Source organism: Peromyscus eremicus, chromosome 17, assembly GCF_949786415.1.
Source record: "Peromyscus eremicus chromosome 17, PerEre_H2_v1, whole genome shotgun sequence".
Classification (NCBI taxonomy): domain Eukaryota; kingdom Metazoa; phylum Chordata; class Mammalia; order Rodentia; family Cricetidae; genus Peromyscus; species Peromyscus eremicus.
The window spans coordinates 55,506,686-55,526,676 of NC_081433.1; the positions used below are offsets into that span (position 1 = coordinate 55,506,686).

General features: G+C 41.5%; 1 protein-coding gene and 1 long non-coding RNA gene across 6 annotated transcripts in view; one reads left to right on the forward strand and one right to left on the reverse strand.

The window, feature by feature from the left end:
* The window catches only part of Psd3 (pleckstrin and Sec7 domain containing 3), a 383,054-nt gene that overhangs the window by 261,756 nt on the left and 101,307 nt on the right, over positions 1-19,991 (reverse strand). For all 5 annotated transcript variants that reach the window (XM_059244224.1, XM_059244226.1, XM_059244225.1 and 2 more), the window contains exons 3-4: positions 11,225-12,317; positions 6,963-7,358 (exon numbers count right to left, since the gene is read on the reverse strand). In XM_059244224.1, coding sequence (XP_059100207.1) covers positions 6,963-7,358; positions 11,225-12,317 — 1,489 coding nt within the window. The remainder of the gene's footprint in view (positions 1-6,962; positions 7,359-11,224; positions 12,318-19,991) is intronic.
* Positions 685-3,963, forward strand: LOC131894082 (uncharacterized). Its single transcript, XR_009374841.1, has 2 exons — positions 685-828; positions 3,714-3,963. It is a non-coding gene; the product is annotated as an uncharacterized LOC131894082 (long non-coding RNA).

A 19,991-nucleotide genomic window follows, 5' to 3' on the forward strand; every position in this document is an offset into this window, starting at 1 on the left:
ATGTGTCCCTGCAGGCCAGAAGAGGGCACCAGATCTTAATACAGATGGGTGTGTGCCACCATGTGGATGCTGGGAATTGAACTCAGAACCTCTGGAAGATCAGCCAGTACTCTTAACCTCTGAGCCATCTCTCCAGCCCTCCAGCCCTATACTTTTTTTCTTTCTTTTCTTTTTTGGTTTTTCGAGACAGGGTTTCTCTGTGTAGTTTTGGTGCCTGTCTTGGATCTCTCTCTGTAGACCAGGCTGGCCTCGAACTCACAGAGATCTGCCTGACTCTGCCTCCCTCGAGTGCTAGGATTAAAGGCGTGTACCACCACCGCCCACAAAAGATCATTTCATGTTCATAGAAAGAACATTCACTTTTACTCAGCTCTGCAGGGAAGATTCTCCCCACCACAAGCACATTACCTATAACAGGCCTGCAAGGACTCTGTGCTGCTTAACTTTGTACTCTGCCTCTAATCAGGTTCCAGTGAGTTCCTCTTAAACTTCAAAGTGCTTACATATCCCACAGGAATGCAAATGCAACTAAGTGGGTTCAGAGGGAGGTCTGGGATACCCAAAGCTTATGTCTATGCTGCTAGCCTGAGGACCACACCTAGGAGTGGCAGGAGGCTTGACAACCCAGGCTGCACATCACAATCACCTGACAAGCTGTCAATGTCCAGGTGCCCCTCTAGAATGAAAACAGTCCAGAATCTTTGGAGAACCAGAAATTGAGAGTGATGCCCGTATTTCTAATGAGCCCTCAGTGTTGAGAACTGTAATTCTACAATTATACAGATCAAAGATGCTCTATGGCCCAGTGAGTCTGAAACTTCAACATGTGTAAGTGCGTGTGCATGTGTGTGTGTGTGTGTGCACACACGCACATGTGCGCACGCTGAAAGAGAAGAGTTTCTATTCTGCCTTTTAAGCATCTCTGCCTCAGAGGGTTCCTTTGTCAGTATGAAGATGTGCTTAAGCCATACGTGGCAAAACTAATCTATAAGGATCTTTGAACCAAGGAAAATATAAATTACCTCCTCTGTCTTTAAAGTGATAGCCTACGACTCGGCTGGTGTTTGCTACCCTTCAGCTAAAAGCACAAGCTGACATCTTACTGCGTCATGAACTCCATCAAGCATCATGTGAAGGTCTTATACCGTTGCTACTGTGTGGGAGAAATGGCTTAGGATTGTCAAGCCATCTGTTGGTACTGTTCCTCAGCTCACTGTGCCGCTGCGTCAGCACTAATGGATGGGTAGATTGTGTTTTGCAAATCCATTGATGGTAATTGCAAAGAGCCTGTTTCAAGCTGAAGAAAGTAAACACCGAAATGCTTTTCTCTACATTTGCCCAGCATACGCATTCAGGAATCCCTGACAGAATCTGTACAAAGCAGAAAGTCACAAGTTCGTGTTTGTTCTAGAAAAATGCAACTGTATTCTCAATTTTCCATTTTTCTTACAAACTGCTTTTAGTCTTTTGAGGAAGTATCTCACGTAGGCCAGGACAGGTGAACCTTGAACTCACTCGGTAGTTGAGGCTGGTCTTAAACTCCTAATCCTCTTGCATGCTGGGATCCTGACATGTACAACCAGGCCTGGCTCTATGTATTTTGATTGAGAAGCTAATTAATTCTGAATTAAAATAGTAACATCTATTAGATTAGATTGGATTAGATTAGATTAGAATGTAAAAATCTCCACCACCAAAAAATGACAACAAAAACATTACACCGAGGTTGGATAAAGGATGTTACAGCATCTCAGCCACGAGAAATGAAACCTTCAAGTTTTTCATTTAAAGTCATGACTCCTTGTCAGAACTCCCACCTCCTCCACGGACCTTTATCACCTGAAGTTGTGTTTCATAAAAGACATCCAAGGAGCCAACATCTCAACCCTTGGACCAAAATATGCAAAGCCCTTGTAAACGACATTTTGTATAAAAATTAAGGACACACCATGATCACCCAAGCTCTCCTATGTGTAAGCAGCCTCACTCATCCCATGACCTTTGAAAACTGCAAGTCACTAAAAGGGTGATTCCACGGTCTCCCCAGGGACCTTCAGTCCTACATTCCACCAGCCTTTCATCATTGCACGTCTCAAACGCAACGTGTTCAAAGCCGAACTCGCCAGGTGACGCCTACAAATAGCGATTCTGCCCTTAACTGAATATGAGAGTTTCTGGATACTGTGAGTCATCCATGCATGAAATCTAAAGTCACTTTGACCAACCCCACCTGCCCCATATTGAAACACTGACCCAATCTTTGTGCTTTTTTTTTTTTCTTTACCAAGATTTTTCTTATCTACTTTCCTATTATTTTTCGGACAATTACTCAGCAAATTCATATACCCAAGCTAAGTTGGTTGGTAGGGATATTTCTACGTTATCAATAAGGAATCAGTTTCCACAAACGAAAAGATGGAATGCCAAGATGAAAAGGCCCACAATCCCGAAGTTTATGTCCCACCCCCCGACCCTACTGCCCCCTTGGTGAATAATGCTTTGTATAGAAAAGTGATGTTGCAGGAAGCCTCTGCACGCTCAGGGCTGGGCAGTCTGTGCTGAGCGCTCTGAGGGCAGCTGGAGGGTTGAGGGGTGGCCGCTTGACTCCAGGCCACCCCTCTAGTTAGCAGTGATCTCATTCACTGCCCTAGCATCAGACACAGCAGCCACTCTGTCCGCTCTTGGTTTTCTTTCCCTTCATCTCTTTCCTTATTTCTTCCTTGGCAACAGTTACTATTCACTTCATTTTCCACTAGGGGGAGATTCGTAGACTTTATAAACAATACATATTCACACCTGCCAAATAACTAACAAATACATACCGCCCTACTAGATAACTAAGGTTCAAAGTCAGGTTAGACTGACTGTGAACTTTACAGGAACTCTCAAGTGGGAAAATACTAACGTCATCACTACAGCCACTTCGGAAGGTTAGGAAGACAAAAATGAGTACCTCCTTTTCTGCAGAGACCAAACTTTATAGACCATAAAAAAGCTGTAAGAGATCACTGGAGCCACATCCACCCACCACTAACCCAGGAGGCAGCTGAGTATCCTATCCCTAAGCACAGATAAGAAGCTCAGAGTTCCAGAAGCCTTCTGAGACCCAATAAAACTAACATTTTACTCTAGCGCCAGCTTAACTAACACCACATCATTGTATTCTCTTACTTTAACAATTAGGCATATGGAGATTCCTTTCAGCTTTCAAACTGGGATGCTAATTTTTTTTTAAATTATACTTCAACCAATTTCCTTATCACTGCTATTTCAAGTTACGTCTTCCCAAGCAGAAAGGCACCGAGGAAAGAAAAAGGCTTCAGAAGAAATAGCATAGCATTCCATTGGAAAGGAAGGAGGAGGAAGAGCAAGAAGGCAAGGCGGCAAAAAACCCCACAGTTATCAACTTCAGGGTACTGAACAGGGAAGCACTTCCCTCAGGCATATCAGCTGCTCACAGATGCAATTCACCTCCGCTGCCGAACTCCTATCCTGAGAGAAAAATCTAAGAAGCTGAGATGTAAAACGTACTTTTCACACTACAAAGCATATTTTAAAGGCAGTTTCTTAGAGTTGAGAGAACCAGAAAAGAAGCTGCTGACAGATTCCTGTATTTGCAATCTCTCTTTGCCTCTGTCCAAACCAAACCCAAGCTCAACAGAAAAGGACATTATTCACCATGACTGTTGATGACATGACATTTGTGTCTTCAGGTCAGACAGAACTTACTGGCTGGAGTTGTGGTCCTCGGCTGATAGGCATGCGAGAGAGAAACACCCAGACACAAAGGAACCCATGGGGACATGTGTGACTGTAAGTCTCTAATTATCCTTTCTAATTCTGGAGCCATGTGACTGGACTTCACACAGCACTGCTGAACCCTGGGGGCCTGAGGCTCCCCAGCTGGACCACTAAGGGAGAGAATGCTACTCTTCGCTCCTTCATTAAAAATATTGCATTACATAGCAGGGCGAGGTGAGCTATTTCCTGCTGACAGGCAGCTTCCTAGCCAGCAGACAGTCAGAGCATCCTGGATGAATTTAACTGTTCCTGTCCAAAGTGGATCCAAGACCTCAGCAGACTTCTTTATTTATATAATACTTCAAAATACATAGAGTAGGATAAGTACTCAAACAGTGAACCTTCCCAGCTAAATATTGGAATATGAGAGTTCTAAGGAATTTTCTTCTTTGACATATGTGGGAGAGTAGCAGGGAAATGTCATCTCCTCCTAGCTACCAAAATTGAAAGAGCAAAGGGACTTCTGTTACAGTGACCACTCCCAAACAATTCTCCTACACACACATGCACACACACACACACACACACACACACACACATACACATGCACACACACATACACATGCACACATATACACATGCACACCCCCCCCCACACACACACACACCACAAATGACACTAACAACAAAAACAGTAGCAACCAGTTAAGCATTTGGAACTAAGTTCTTGAAAATAGACCAATTCAGACATCTGTCTGTATAGAAAGGAAAGAGAACAAGAAAGAAATAACTGTCATGTAAAAATAATAATTATATAAAAGACCTGGAAGTACAGGACAGTGAAAACACTCATCTAGCAGTTAAGCAGCCTGAAGTCAGGTATGGGATCTGTCACTACCAAGTCACATGGCTTTGGGTGATTCCCCCAGCCAAACCAGGACACTGGTTTGTTGTTATTGTTGTTGTTATAAATAATGTTTTATAAGGTCCCTTTCAAGCTGTAAAACTCTGTCTACCTCTATCTACCTATTCCCTTGAGACAACTCAAAGAACACTAAAAAGAAGTGCCCAGCAAGCTGCCCGGGCCCAGGCACTGGCAGTGCACACGGAAGGGATGGGTGACCTGGTCAGGAGTCCTGCAGGAGGAAGCTCCTCTTAGATACTTCTTTCCGCACTGGGATTTGGTCTTTTGCAACAGGCAGGTGACATAGCTGACCTTTTACCTCAACCAACAGACATCATTATCGATTCTGACATGGTAAAACACTAGGAGCTACTCAGACTCTAAGTCCTTAACTCTGTCCGTACTGAGGATTGGGACCTGTGCTTGCTACTTCTGTGTCGACTTGACACAAGCTAGAGTTCTCTGAAAGGAGGGAACCTCAGCTGAGAAAATGCCTCCATAAGATGTGGCAATAGGGCGTTTTCTTAATTACTGATTGATGGGGAAGGGTCCAGCCCACTGTGGGTGGTGCCATCCCTGGGTTGGTGGTCCTGGGTTCTCTAAGAAAACTGGCTGAGCAAACCATGATGAGTAAGCCAGTAAGCAGCACCCCTCCGTGGTCTCTACATTAGCTCTTGCCTCCAGGTTCCTGCCCCACTCAAGTCCCTACCATTGCTTCTGATGATGAACTACTACATGGAACTGTAAGTGAAATAAGCCCTTTCTCCCCAAGTTGCTTTTAGTCACGATGTTTCATCACAACAAAAGTAATCCTAGTTAAGACAGCACCTATGCCACCAAGTGATTATTATTTCTTCCATGTCGAGGTACAGAAGCTACAAATGAAGAAGCCTTCCATCCATCTTTTCTGGGCTGCCCACTGGCTCTGATCTGTTATCTTCCCTGACATCTTTCCTGGGGCTTCTGTGGTAGAGGTCACAGCCTTTGCAAACCACCTTAGCTCTTGACCTAATGTTGTCTGCAACATAAAAACCTTCTATATGCCCCAGAAAGTTGGGTTGGAGATACATCGAAATTCTTTTACATACATGATCTACAGCATTTTATCAAAATTTACAGTCACAAGAGACTAAAGTGGCACTCACTATTGAGAGACCGACACATTTCTTTCTCCAGGACAATGCAGCCAGAGACACTCCAGGAACATTCTGCTCACAGGCACACCTCTCTTCTAGGAATGCTTGCTCTCAAAAATCCCCTTTTTTGGGGGGCACTCTTCTCCCAGTGACACACCCCTGGAGACATCCTTCTCTTAAAGAGGGGCACCCCTCTTCATGATACAGAGAGTCTAAATGTGGCAGTCAGAGCCTTTGCTAGGTGCTTTCAGCTCTATTAACCCTTTAATTCTCGTAGCTATACAGTGCACAGGGTATCACTATCCCTATTTTGAAAACAAAATCAAACCAGGTTTCAGAATGAATCACTAGGTCAGGTAAAACCTTGTCCTTTTGAGACTTGTGTACTTTTCATTAGCTCACCATGACCCAAGGCAATCACTACACATTCCACAGGGAAACACAACTATAGCATTGAAATGTGCCGGTTCTGAATCTGTCCCTCCAAAGGTCCTGAAAACTCTGCTTCGAGCACATGGCAGACTGTTGGAAAAGAGAGATTCACTGGAGAGCTGCAATGTGAACAGAATTTCAAGGAGAAAAGCATTGACATTTTTCATACACCTCTAGAGTACTTGTCCTCATTTAACCTTCCCATCTCCAGATACACACATAGAAAACACATTTCAAAACTAAACTCCTAAAACTTACAAGGTGTAGCTTTCCCTTCCTGCTGACAGAGATGCTAAACGGCAGACCGAGGAACCAAGGTGGCAGGAAAAGTAGGTGAAATGACGGATATCCATAAGGAGACGCGCAACGCCAGATTGACAGCCGTGGAGCACGTACCCTGCCTCGGCTGTCGTTTTTATCTCAAGATGGATGTCCATGGTAAGACAGAGGGAGTAAATACCTTGCCAACGTGAGACTAAAGGCTCTTTCTATGACGCCAGCCGCTGTCTACAGTGCTGTACATCAGAGCAAACGTCTACTCAATTTGACAAATCACTAGGGTGTAACTGGCATTCTCTTGAATCCCAAATTTCCATCTACGCAATCATTTGCTCATATCCACAGAAACTTGCCAGATTCATTTAAAATATACCCTCCACATAGATTTCCCAAAGAGAGATTACCACCCAGAAAAAAAAAAAAAAAAAAAAAACCCACAAGCAGGAAATGAATGAGAATGGCACTGTTACCTTCCCCAGGAGGCAATCTCTTGAGGGCCTTTCCTGTAGACAGAGCTGGCAGAATCATGCAGTCCATTGCTGATCTCGGTAGAGTAGCCCATCACGATCCCACCGTCTGCGGACACACTCAAGACATCCTGATGTCCTCCCACAGAGGTCCTCTCCAAGAACTGGCCACCTTCTTTAATGCGCTGCTGTATCATTGGCGTAAGCGGCATTTCAAAGCTAAAATAGCTATCAGGTTCCGAGTACAGTGTCTCTAATGACTCTGCACTGTAGTATAGGGAGGTGTTGTCCAAAATGGTTTCAAATTGGCTGCTGTATACATCAGTGGAGTCCTCCGTATATCCGGGCCCAAGAATATCGTCATCTCCTCCCCTAAGGTGCTCCTCTTGTTCCTGAAACCTGGAAAATTAGTAAAAGTGAAAATTTTCAATATTAACTTTTTTCTTTTCACTTTCCTGCTTTCAACCAACCATAGAGAAAAGATTGTGTTGTATAAATCTGTTATATCCACCAAACTTACAGCTTAGTAACATATTTGGGAAGGAAGATATGAAACTTACTTAGGTTAAAATATTCTCTCTATATTATTTTGTGAGTGTTTTGCCTGAATGTATGTATGTGCCTCATGCATTTCTGGAGCCCACAGAAGTTAGAAGGAGATATCAGATCCTCTGAAATTGGAATTATGGATGGTTGTGAACCTCTATGGGAATTGAACCCAGGTCCTCTGCAAAAACAAGTGCTCTTAACTACTAAGCTACATCTCCAACCCAAGGTTAAAATATTCTTAATACATGTCACTAATCTGTAAGTAATTTAATAAAGTTTCAACTCTAGATGCCTATATCTTCTAATAGTACATATTTGAAAAAATATTAAATTTTCTTTTCAACCAGATCATTTAACTATAATCATTAATTATAAGAGAAGCATATAAATACAATGTAAATTTGATACAGTAAACAATCAGTAAAAAAATGCACAGAACTCTCACTGGCTATTAATACTTAGAAACCAGATGCTCTGCGGGAGGAAGCCTTCAGAGTCCAGATGCTGCCCTCTGCTGACACAAAGTAGAACTGCGGAGACTTCAGGCTCACAGCAGGGAAGTAAACTTCTAAAAAGCTACCAACAACTGTGCTCTTCCCTGGAGAGGACTATTTCTCTGGATCACAGTGTTCCATAGTTGCCTTTAGTCCTTTGGGTAGAGTTAAGGTGTCCTGGGCTTTTCCACCCCTGTTCCCGTCCACATTAACACGTCTGTTGTTGTCCCTGTTCAGCTCATGAGATTTTATGGGTGTAACTTGATATTCCTACCAATGAGTAATCCAATACATATGGTCCACCCTGAAGACATACATACAAGTAACACTATATAAAATGAGCAGGTTTTATTTATGTATTTAAGAACATATATACATAGAATATATGTATATTATATACATGTATGTAACATATATGTATATACTCATGTAACAAGAATTAATTTTTAAAAAGGAGACTGAATTTCAAAGAGAGCAAGGAGAGTATACAGGAGGGTTTGGAGAAGGGGAAGAGAAGGGGAAAATTATCATCTTAAAAAAAGAATTTTTTAAAAAGCTGATAAACATGGCATTTGCAAAGACAGCCAAAATCATAAAAAGCTAGATACAACTTGGACATGAATATGAAGGAGTGGGGCATCAATGTTAGCATAGAGATGTGAAGAATTAATATCCAGCGTGGTCTTCAAAGATGAAGATGAACATTCAGACAACTTAGGTAAGTGAGTTAGAAAACACAGAATTGATTCACTGCTTTGCTGCCTATTTGCTATGTAATTTTAGGTGACTTACTTGACCTCTCTGCACCTCAGACTCCTTCAAATAGGAAATAAAGAAGAAATAAGGAGGAGGATTAAATGTCTCATAAATGATTCCTAAGTATTAGCAGACTCCACACTCAATGGTATGGCTGTCTTTGTTGGTATTAATTTATTGTCATTCCATTGTGTACCAAATAATTTTCTGGACTTACCCCTCTCAAAGCTTTTTCATTGTCTTAAAATAAAACGAAGGTCCTGTACAGACCTCGTTCCCAATTTTCTCTCTGGCCAACTGCCTCAGTTCTCAAGTCTCACTTAATTAACTTGTTTACAGAAAGATCTTACCCAAGCTGCCACCTGACTTAGCCTCTTTCTTTCCATTCAAGCTTATCTCTCCAGGAGATCTCTGTTCTTTCCCTTCACAGTACCCAGACAGTGTTTATGTGGTCAATTTGTATATTTAGTACTAAAGTCTACAGACCAGGGTTCTCTCTCGAGTACTTTCCCTAATCTTTTATGTCCAACATCTAACAGGGTCAGGGACACAACAAGCAGCTTGAAAACATTTTTAAACTAAAAAGGAAGAGGAGGGGAGGGGAGGGGAGGGGAGGGAAGAGAAGAGGAGGAGAGGGGAGAGAAGGGGAGGGAAGAGAAGGGAGGAAAGAGAAGAGGAGGGGAGGGGAGGGGAAGGAAGAAGAGGGAGGGGAATAGAAAGGAAGGGAAGGAAAGGGAAGAGGAGGGAAGGGAAGGGGAGGGAAGAGGAAGGAAGGGAAGGGAATGGGGAGGGGACAGGAGGGAAGGAAATGGAAGGGAAGAGGAGGGAAGAGGAGAGACAGGAAAGGGAGGGAAGGGAAGGGAGGGAAGGGAAGGGGGGAGGGGAAGGGAGGGAAGAGGCGGGGAGCAATCAATTACTAATCTGAACAGCAGTAAAAGTGCACATTTCAGAGTGATGCAAAGACAGGAGCCATATATCAAGACTACTTTTAATAGAAGGTAGGGATTTTGTGATCCTGATAGTCACTCCAAAGGAACATCATCTTAAATGTGTCAACTGCAGAGGAAAAGACACACACATACACAAACATACCACACACACACACACACACACACACACACACACACACACACTCCTTCAGGCTTGACATATTTTTTAGCATATAAACTAGTAGTTCTCAACCTTCCTAATGCTGCGATCTTTTAATACAGTTCCTCTTGTGGTAAACCACAACCATAAAATTATTTTCATAGCTATTTCATAACTGTAATTTTGCTACTGTTATGAATCATAGTGTGAATGTCTGTGTTTTCCAACAGTCCTAGGCGATCCCTGTGAAAGGGTCATTCAACCCCAGAGGGGTCATGACCCACAGGTTGAGAACCACTTATATAAACTAATATGTGCAGTGAGGAATGACAGATGAAAAGAAGGCTAACATTCAAAGTATAGCAGCACAGAACACAACAAATGACTTGTCAAAAGCAATGATCAGATATGAACAGAAGGACTGAAGAAAGACAGTTGTGTCTTCTATCTAACCAGGCTCTACTGTGGAAGAGATGTAAGAAATATTGAGGAAGGCTAAAAAATATCAGGAAATGTCAAGTTTACTTAACCCAGGCCAAATATCAAAACACATGCTATTTGTGAGAAGAAGGGATTCATTTGTGAATATCACGGAACAAGAGAATTGGAGTCTACTCCACCTCTGACCTTCTGTGATGTCCTTTCACGCCCCCAAGAACTGCATGGCCCAAACCTCTATATACAGAAAAGGAGGCTGTACTACAGGCTGGATGCATGCTGCACTGCAACCACTGTCTGCACTCGAGGAAGGCCACAGATGGGCTGCAGTGACTCCACAGACATGTCAAAAACACATCGGCAAGGGGAGTGTTTAGTCTCTTCAGCATGGCTGCCCTGACCCTTGTCTAAAAGACAGCTTTATGACATGATGACTTTCCTGTCTTAGAAACTGGAATCGAAGAAAAGCCTAATTACACTAATGTATCTTCCACTCTGTGACAATAAGGACAATGAGCATGGCAGCCCTCCCATTTATGCATAGGGATAAATTGCCATTGGTATGAAACCAAAGACTATAACGATTCCTAAATATTTCATTCCTATACATGCATACCTATAATAAAGTTACTGCATATTAGCCATAGCATATTAAATCTGCATAAAAGAAATTTAATAATCATAACAAATGGAACAACTGTAACAATACACTGTAATAAAAGTTATGTAAAACATGAATTATTTATTTCTAGAATTCTCCATTTAATATTTTTGAACATCACAGTTGACTCCAGGTAAATGGAATAAACCTTGCAAAGCAAACTGGCTGTTAAGGTGAGGCTGTGGACCTGTGTGGTGAGTTCCCACATCAAGCCAGGACAGTAAATATCGATAACATGTTCCAGGCATCACAAATAGCATGACAACTCGAGAGCTCACCTTTCTTTGTCTCCCTGGGTATCAAGGTTCTCCTCAAGGTGTTCTTTGCTTTCCTGCAGGAAGACTTCATCCTCTCCACTCTCAGCAAGTGGCACGGGGGACAATGTCCCCAAGCTCGTGCCAGGCCTTGCTGAAGGAACTTTCCAGGTTTCATCCCAAACACTTCCAGTTAAATTAACAGAATTGCTGCACAAACCAGCCGCTGAGCTGGAATAGCTTGGCCCTTTGGCAAACTCCTTGCTCACAGGAGACGCTGTCCTTTCCGGTGATTTCTCAAAGCCTACAGGATGCTGGGTCTCCGCCTTCTCTCCTGTCCATAATATCTCTACTCCTTGAAACTCTACGTGTTTGATCCGGCCTTGGCGGCCCAAGAAGCCACCCGAATCACACCCTCTAGGGTGCGCTCTTCCAAGGTCAGACCTCTGATCTTTCAAAACACCAACTTTGTCTACAGGGTTCTGGCTCCCTGTTGAGCTCCGCAGGGAGGACATGGGACATACTGGCTCCTGCACACAGAGAGGCCCTTGTTTCCTGTAATTAGTTATCTGGGACAGTTCTGCCTGAGCTGCTTCAGGTAAGAGTGCAGTCAGATCCTCCTGGATGCTCAAAGAAAAATTGCCCTCCGTTGGTACTTCCACTGAAAGAGGTAAACCTGGTGATCTGCCTGGTCCGGCAGGGAATGCTCTATGGGCTCTCTGTGGCTTATGACTGGCAGTACTCAGCTCTTTATCCACCTGCTGACCTGAAAACTTAGCATCTTTGTCCAGTACCTTTGTAGCCTGAAATGTTCCTGAAGCTATTCTGGCTTCTGTAGCTTTCAGAGCAGAAATTAAAGAGTCAATGGGTTGTAAACTTTGTTCCTGAGGGTGACACTGAGGGGCATTATTTGGTCCTTCCGTAACACTGTTGAGCGGAGAGTCTTGTCCAGCAAGAAGATGGACACCCTGCTGCTCTGGCGGGTGGCATGGCAGAGACTTGGTATCAAAGTCTAGAGAGGCTCTCAGGCCTTCCCCTCCTCCTTCTTCCATGGTCCCATATTCTGGAAATTCATTTGTGACCGTCGGTGGGAGTAAAGTGCTTCCTCCATGATCGCCTAGGAACGGAACAGAATGGAGACATGACATCAGGGTCTCCTATGTATTCATGAATCTCATACACGGTAGGTTCTCAATAACTGTCTACTATTTCTTTCCACCCAACCCTGCAACACATACTTTTACTAACCTTGCAGTGGCTCCTTCTATTCAGCATACATATTCATCACCACAGAAGTTCTACATAGGAGGAGGCAGAAAAATGACTCACACCATATTAACCCTACTTCTCAGGAAGTCGCAAAAATGAGACTGTCGTAACTCAGTTCCTTCATATGTACAAATATGAAAATTATGGGAAGTCACATCAAACAAATGCCACTGGTGAAATAATAAATATTGATGTGGGACATAACCCCAAGCAGCCTTACAAATACGCCATGAAATCTGAGACTGGACCTCAGAAAAGGCAAGATTTATTCAAAGTCGGTAAATATTTTCCAGCTAGAAGTCTGCTCTCCCCTGTCACAGTCTAGGGAGGGGGACATTTTTAAAGCTTCCTGAAGAGGGACAGTGAGGGCCACATGTAGGAGGAAGCACAATGCTAAGAAGGGTTACACACGATTTCAACTGTGTGTAATTATTTTGCATTTTATTTATTTTCTTAATTAATAAATAAAAGTTACATACATTTTTCAAGGTAATTTGACATATATCTATATCATTGTGGAATGACTAAATTAATCTAATAAGTATATATTAATTACCTCACATAATTGGTATATATATTTTTAATGTTAAAAATACTTAGAGACTACTCTTTCAGTAATTTCAAGTAGTCATGAGTAACTGTAATCACTACATTGTAAAACATATTTCTTGGATTTACTTCTAACTGAAATCGTGTATCCACTGATGGACATCTCCATAGTCTCCACCCTTGTCCTCAGCCTGATGACCACCATTCTATCTTCTGTTGCGTGAGTGCAACGTTTTGAGAGTTCACATATAAGCTTACCAACCGCATAAAATTTAATTGCATTATATGATGAATTCCAGTATATAAAGCAAAGGAAACAATATTTAATTAGGATATTTATTATAATCAATAAAATTTATATTTCCCTATTAAAATGAGACCCAATACCAATCAGAGACCTGAAAACAGGGAAATTCTTTAAATGAAAGTTTTTATGGAAAATAATTTAGTTAGGTCAGTATCCAACCTCCCTCTGAACTTGGTTTTTGTTACTGAATCAGGAAAATCCTCATCTATGGTATACTAACTTCTCTTTTATGAAAGAGAATTTTCGTTGCTTATGAGCCACTGCAGAGACACAAGCTTCCTCTTTAGCAAAGCAGTTAATAAAACAGTTGATAAATGTCTGAATATACACACATGGAGCATGAAAAACATGGCTGGAGGCATAAACAAAATGGGGTAACTTGAAAGCATGTGTTAACATAAGATACGGTATTCCCCACATACTAAAATTCGGTAAATAGTAATAGTATATCTGAGCATATAGGTTGTTTTGTACCCCACTTTGAACAATTTGGAATATTTTCATCATTGAACTTGAAACAAATAGTATACAATCTCAGGCACACCACTGAAGTACTTACAGGTTCTCTTGATGGAACTAATAAGATATACTTTCCTAACTCTGAAAGGAAGCAACTTTTCAAACCTTGGCTTTAGACAGCTAAACAACTGGAGTCCCTTTCCCTTGGAAATATATTGACATTTTAATTTTTCTCAATAAACAATGTAGTTAATTGCCTCTAAGTGTTTATGTTTATACCCAAAATAAAATGCTACTCCCTGCCCTAACCAAGAGAACCAACTCTCTGCAATGAACAGAGGTAAAGGCAGAGGTACATGGCTGCTCCAGGTGCTGAGAAGTGACAGTTGATTGCTTAGCCCTAAGCAGGACATTTACACCACCCCCTCTAAGGTTCAGGGATCATTGCAGAAGAGAGGCAAGAATGAACTTCAGAGCCAAAAGATAGAGAAAAGGGCTATTAACTTCTGCCTTCTGGGCACAAAATAATCTCACAATAGCTGTGCCTGTCTGCAATAGGCTTACACAAGACTCTGGGCCTACAACAGTCAATCATGGATCAGGGAAGGGCCTTCTGGGCCTACCCCTGCTTGCTGAGCTATTGGCTACTGGTGGATTCTGGGACAGGGCAGTCACTGTTTTTGTTTGTGGACCAAATGAGGAGCCCACCATGCTCCAACAAATAGTTCCAAACCCATAGTCACATAAGTGATCCTAGTTAAACTCAGTGGATCTCAAAACAACAACAACCAAACCAACAAAGTAAGTCCTGAATATGGAAAAAGGACCGTAAGGAGGAAGGAGTAATGAGGTCAGAGACTGATTAGAAGGTGGGGGCTACAATAATCAGAATGCACCTTATGCATGTATGAAATTGTCAGAGAACAAGTTCAACAAACATTATAAATTTTAGCTGGGCATGACAGTGCAGCCTTTAATCCCAGAACCCAGGAGGCAGAAACAGAAGAATCACAGTGAGTCAGGGCCAGCCTGGTCTTCATAGCAAGTTACAGGCCAGTCAGAAAAACGCAGTAGACCCTGTCTACAGAGCGAGATCCAGGACAGGCTCCAAGGCTACACAAAGAAACCCTGTCTTGAAAAAAAAAAAAAAAAAAAAAAAACTAAAAAAATATAAATAAATAAATGCTATGTTTTTAAAAATAATGTAGTGGGACTTTTTTTTCCCTTTTAATATTAAGTTGTTGTGGAATATTATTTTAAGATGTGTTACATTTGTTTATGCTGTGGAACATTTGTTTTAATGATGCAAAGATGTGTTGCATTCTTTTATGTTGCATTGGTTTAACTCTGTGAAGCTGTGTACTTTGCCTGTCTAAAACACCTGATTGGTCTCATTAAGAGCTGAACAGCCAATAGCAAGGCAGGAGAAAGGATAGAATCAGCTAGCAGGCAGAGAGAATAAATAGAAGGGGAAGCAAGAGAGATGGAGAGGCAAGAAAAGGAAGGAGAAGACGACACTAGGAGCCAGCCACCCAGCCACCCAGCCACCCAGCCACCCAGCCAACCAGAGTGACAGTAAGATCACAGAAGTAAGAAAAGAAAAAATCCCAGAGGCAAAGGTATATGAGATAATTTAAGAAAAGCTGGCTAGAAATAAGACAACCTAAGGCAGGGCATTCATAAGTGTGTATTTATTTGGGAACTGGGTGGCAGGCCCCCAAAAGAGCAAAGGAGGAAAAAAAAACCAACAACATTAAGCAGTCTTAAATATACTCACAAAATTATGCAATGATCACCACTTTCTCATTACCCCTAAAATAAATCCCGTATCCATTAGCAATCACTTTGCACTGTGCTCTTTCCTCTCTCCTTGGCAAGCACCGCCTTCTTTATCTCTATGAACATAGGTATTATGAACACTGCACATGAGGTCATTCATACAATAAATGGCATTCTCTTCTCATTTCTGCCACAACAACACTGTTTTCAGGATGATTCAGGTTATAACTATGAGTCAGAATTTTATCACCCTTTTCCATCACATTTTATTTAATTACACAGAATAACATACTTTTCTTTATTCACTCATTAACTAATAAATATTTGGGGTTTGCTTCCCTTTTGGCTATTATATGTAACAAATTTGTATATAAATTTCTGTATCAACATATATTTTGAGTTCTCATGGTTAAGAGTGGCATTTTGCGGTCAACAGGTGGACATATTTCTAGTGTTTTAAGAAAGTGTGGAACGGCTTTCCAGAACAACTGCACTATGTTGCTTTGCTGCCAGGGTGTCTAGGGTTCCACTAGACATTGATCATGGATAACCTCCCTAGAAGGTATAGCATATCACCATGCTTCTGATTGCACTACTAACCAACGACACTGAACATCTTACCATGTTTGCCATTTGTATGTCTCTTTTGAAGACTTTTCTGTCCAGATCTTTTATCCATTCTACAATATTTATGTCTTTTTATTATTTAATTATAAAAATTCTTATAAACATCTTATGAGTTGTCTTTTTACTTGACTGGCAGCACCTTTTAAGTTACAAAATTTGTAATTTTGATTAAGGTCTAACTTACCTGTTTTTCTTTGGTTTGATTATCTTTTTGTTATATGTAACAAATCTCTATTTTATCCAAAGTTAAAAAGATATACTCCTATTTTATTTTAATAGCTTTTATAGGGTTAGCTCTTTTAATTTAATCTCTGTGTATGGTATAATTCAAGTTCATTGTAGTGCATGTGGACATCTAGTGGTCTCGGCACTATTTGCTGAAAAGACTATTCTCCCCGCTCATTTAAATGCCTTGATACCTTTGTGAATACTCAACTGACCAACACAGTAAGGTTCTTTTGTAACTCTCCATTCTATCACAGTGAACTGGATCTTCATGCCAGCATTCTTCTGTCTTGACCACTGCTGCTCTACAAAGGTAAAGTGTGGACCTGGGAGAGTCTCCCAACTCTGTTCTCTCTTTTCCAGAATGTTCTGGCAACTCTGGGTCCCTTATATTTCCTATATGAATTTTGGGATCAACCTACCAGACAGTTGGAATTTTTAACAAGAATGGCAATTAATCTATAGTGTACTACATTCTTAGCCACATTACTATTACAAGGGCTGTCCTTCCATTATTTCATCTCCTTTAATTTCTTTCAGCAATAGTTTTGTGAACAAATTTTTAATTATCTTATTATTTTTGTTTTATTCTTATTGACAATATTGAGTGGAATTCTAAAACAATTAATTTCTACTGTGCATTCTTACCGCATTAAAGTACTTTGGGATGCTATTTATTACTCTTACACTCAACTACCTTGCTAAGCTTGTGTTTTAGATCTCATAGTATTTTATACATTTCTTGAGGTCTTCTACATAAAATACCTTGTTATCTGTGAATAGAGAGGTTTACATCTTTCCAGTCCCAACCTATATTTGCCTTACAGTCTCTCTCAGCTCCCCTTCCAGTGTTAGGTCACTGCTTCTAATCTGAAGAATGGGTGTCAGACATCATACCTTGAAAAGGTTTTAATTCTGACATATACTGGAAGTAAAGTTAACCACGTAGCCATTCTGAACTTTACATACTGTCCTTTGCCTTTCTCCAATATCTTTTTTACTTGACATATGTCTTCTCATTTCAAATGATCATATTATTTTTACCCTTTCAGATCTAACTCCAATTCACTATCTTTAATTAAATCTTCCCTTGATAACCTTAACTCTTGAAAGAAAGAAAGCACTTTCCCTCACTGGAAATGCCAACAGAACTTTAGCTATTCACATACACGAAATCAGAAGCATGGTGTTAACGCACATTTTAAGGTTCAAAGAGCTACAATTTTTTAGAGACTTTATTATTTTTATTTATGTATGTGTGTGTATATGTCTGTGTGCGTGCCTGCATCCCCTGGGAACTGCAGCTGTAGTCATGAGCCATCCAACATTGCTGCTGAGATCCAAACAGTTCCTCTGGAGGAACAGAGGAGTTTTTAACCAGTGAGCTACTTTTCTATCCTCCAAACAGCTACAATTTTTAACCCAGGAAGTATTTTAAGAAACTCTACCACGGTGACACTAAAGCCATCCACATACCACAATCTACTACAGTGAACAGAGAAGTGTCAACTGACATCATCTGGGAGGCCCCTTCATCCTAACAGCTTGATTTTTCATCTATAAAATGAGCAAGAAAATAAGGACTGGCTCAGGGAAGTAACCAAAAGAAATAGAGAAATGGGCTCTCAAAAAGTATGCTAAGTCCTTTACTGCAAGAGCAGTAGTTTTCCTGGAATGTTGTTCAGACAGAAAAAGGAAGTACATCAAGTGTAGGAAATGCTTGTGATGCCTGACACCACCAGGCAAAAGAGTTCAAAGATATGGAAACCCCTCGCAGGCTCTACTCCTCCATCAGCTCTCCTGGCCTAAGCTTATTCTCTAGGAAGAACTAGTTGACTAAGTTTCATTTACCTTTTAGTAAGTAAAGACTAGCACAGACAGTCAAAGGCAAATAACAATCTAAGGGGCTAAGGAGCTAAGCAAGATGTGCAAACAGTGTAAACAACACACTCTAACCAGAGCTGAGCCTGGACTACACTGACAGTCTCCAGCTTCACAGGGATACATTCGTGGGAAAGATTCAGATGCCACTAAGTAGTGAGGTCACTGTTTTTAACAGCAGTAAAGTTAACAAAAACATTCTTCTATCCTTTCTATCCTTCGTAGTAGTTTCTACATACAAACAAGTTCCATGGGCTCCATACACAGTCCTTCAGAGGACATTTCACAGGACTCAGTGGGCCTTTCCCTGCAAACGGAGGACCCTTTTGTTGTCACACTGCAAGGGCTGCTTCCTTTTGCTGTTTACATCTCCTCACCACTGCCTTTAACGACAAACAAAACTTTGCAAAATATTAATCCTCACCTTTTATCTGGAATTTTGTATATAGCCCATGGAAGTAATTCCTGTGGAAATCACTATACCAGTATGATTACTTCTTAAAAGGAAGGAAAGAAATTGAGCAAATTTTTACTTTCAGGTTTTGTTTGGTTTTTCTGCTCCTTTTCAAAACATTGCTGCTGTTTCCAGCACTCATTCGCTCACTCAGCAAACCTTTGTGTCTATAATCTGTTATGTAACAAACATAGGGAATTCAAAAGAACACTGTCAGACATGGCGTGCGGGTTTGACACAGCACACAATACATGAGTGGCAAGTGCAGGGCGTCCAAGGGGAGAGAGTATGGGCATAAACAGATTGACGACAACCAGAGGCTTGGGCAATGCGGAGGGAAGGGCTTGAGGCAGAACACACGCAGAAGGGACTGGGTTGGAACAAAGACGCCAGCGCGGCCACCCGTCCCAGGATGTTTTACGGCAAGGCTCTGTTGTAGCTGGATGTTTCTCCCTGGGTCCCGCCAAGCCCTGTATGCTGTAAATGTGTTGCTCTGATTGGATGATAAATAAAATGCTGATTGGCCAGTAGCCAGGCAGGAAGTATAGACAGGACAAGCAGAGAGGAGAATTCTGGGAACAGGAAGGCTGAGTCAGGAGACGCTGCCAGCCACTGCCATGAGAAGCAGGATGAAAAGTACAGGTAAGCCACGAGCCACGTGGCAAGGTATAGATTTATAGAAATGGGTTAATTTAAGATATAAGTACTAGATAGCCTGAGCCATTAGGCCATACAGTTTTAATTAATATAAGCCTCTGTGTGTTTATTTGGGTCTGAGTGGCTGTGGGCCCAGGTGGGACTGAAGAAAACTCCAGCTACACTCTATCCACATCTACTGTTATCTCCCTCTCCCTACATCTACCTAGTTTCTACGTATTTCCACCAAAGCCACTGTTGCCCCCGTCTACCTGCCGTGGGCTGTCACCCTGATGTAAGGTACCCCACCCCCAGTCTAATACTACTCTAAGACCCCAATCAACATTTCTTTCTACAGAAAGCCTTACTGAATTAGTTCTGCCCCAAATCTGACAAGGGGACTTGCTAAATACTAAAAAGAACAACTCTAGCACTTACCTGAATATGAACCACACGCTCATAGAACTGGAGTAGCGGGTGCATAACCGCATTTCTTTTTTCCCTCTTAAAAGAATGTAAATGTAGTCTAAAATATATGTATGAGGGAAGTGAATGGAAGGAGAAGAGTTCCACTCACTGAAAAATTATACTAGGAGGGAATTTTT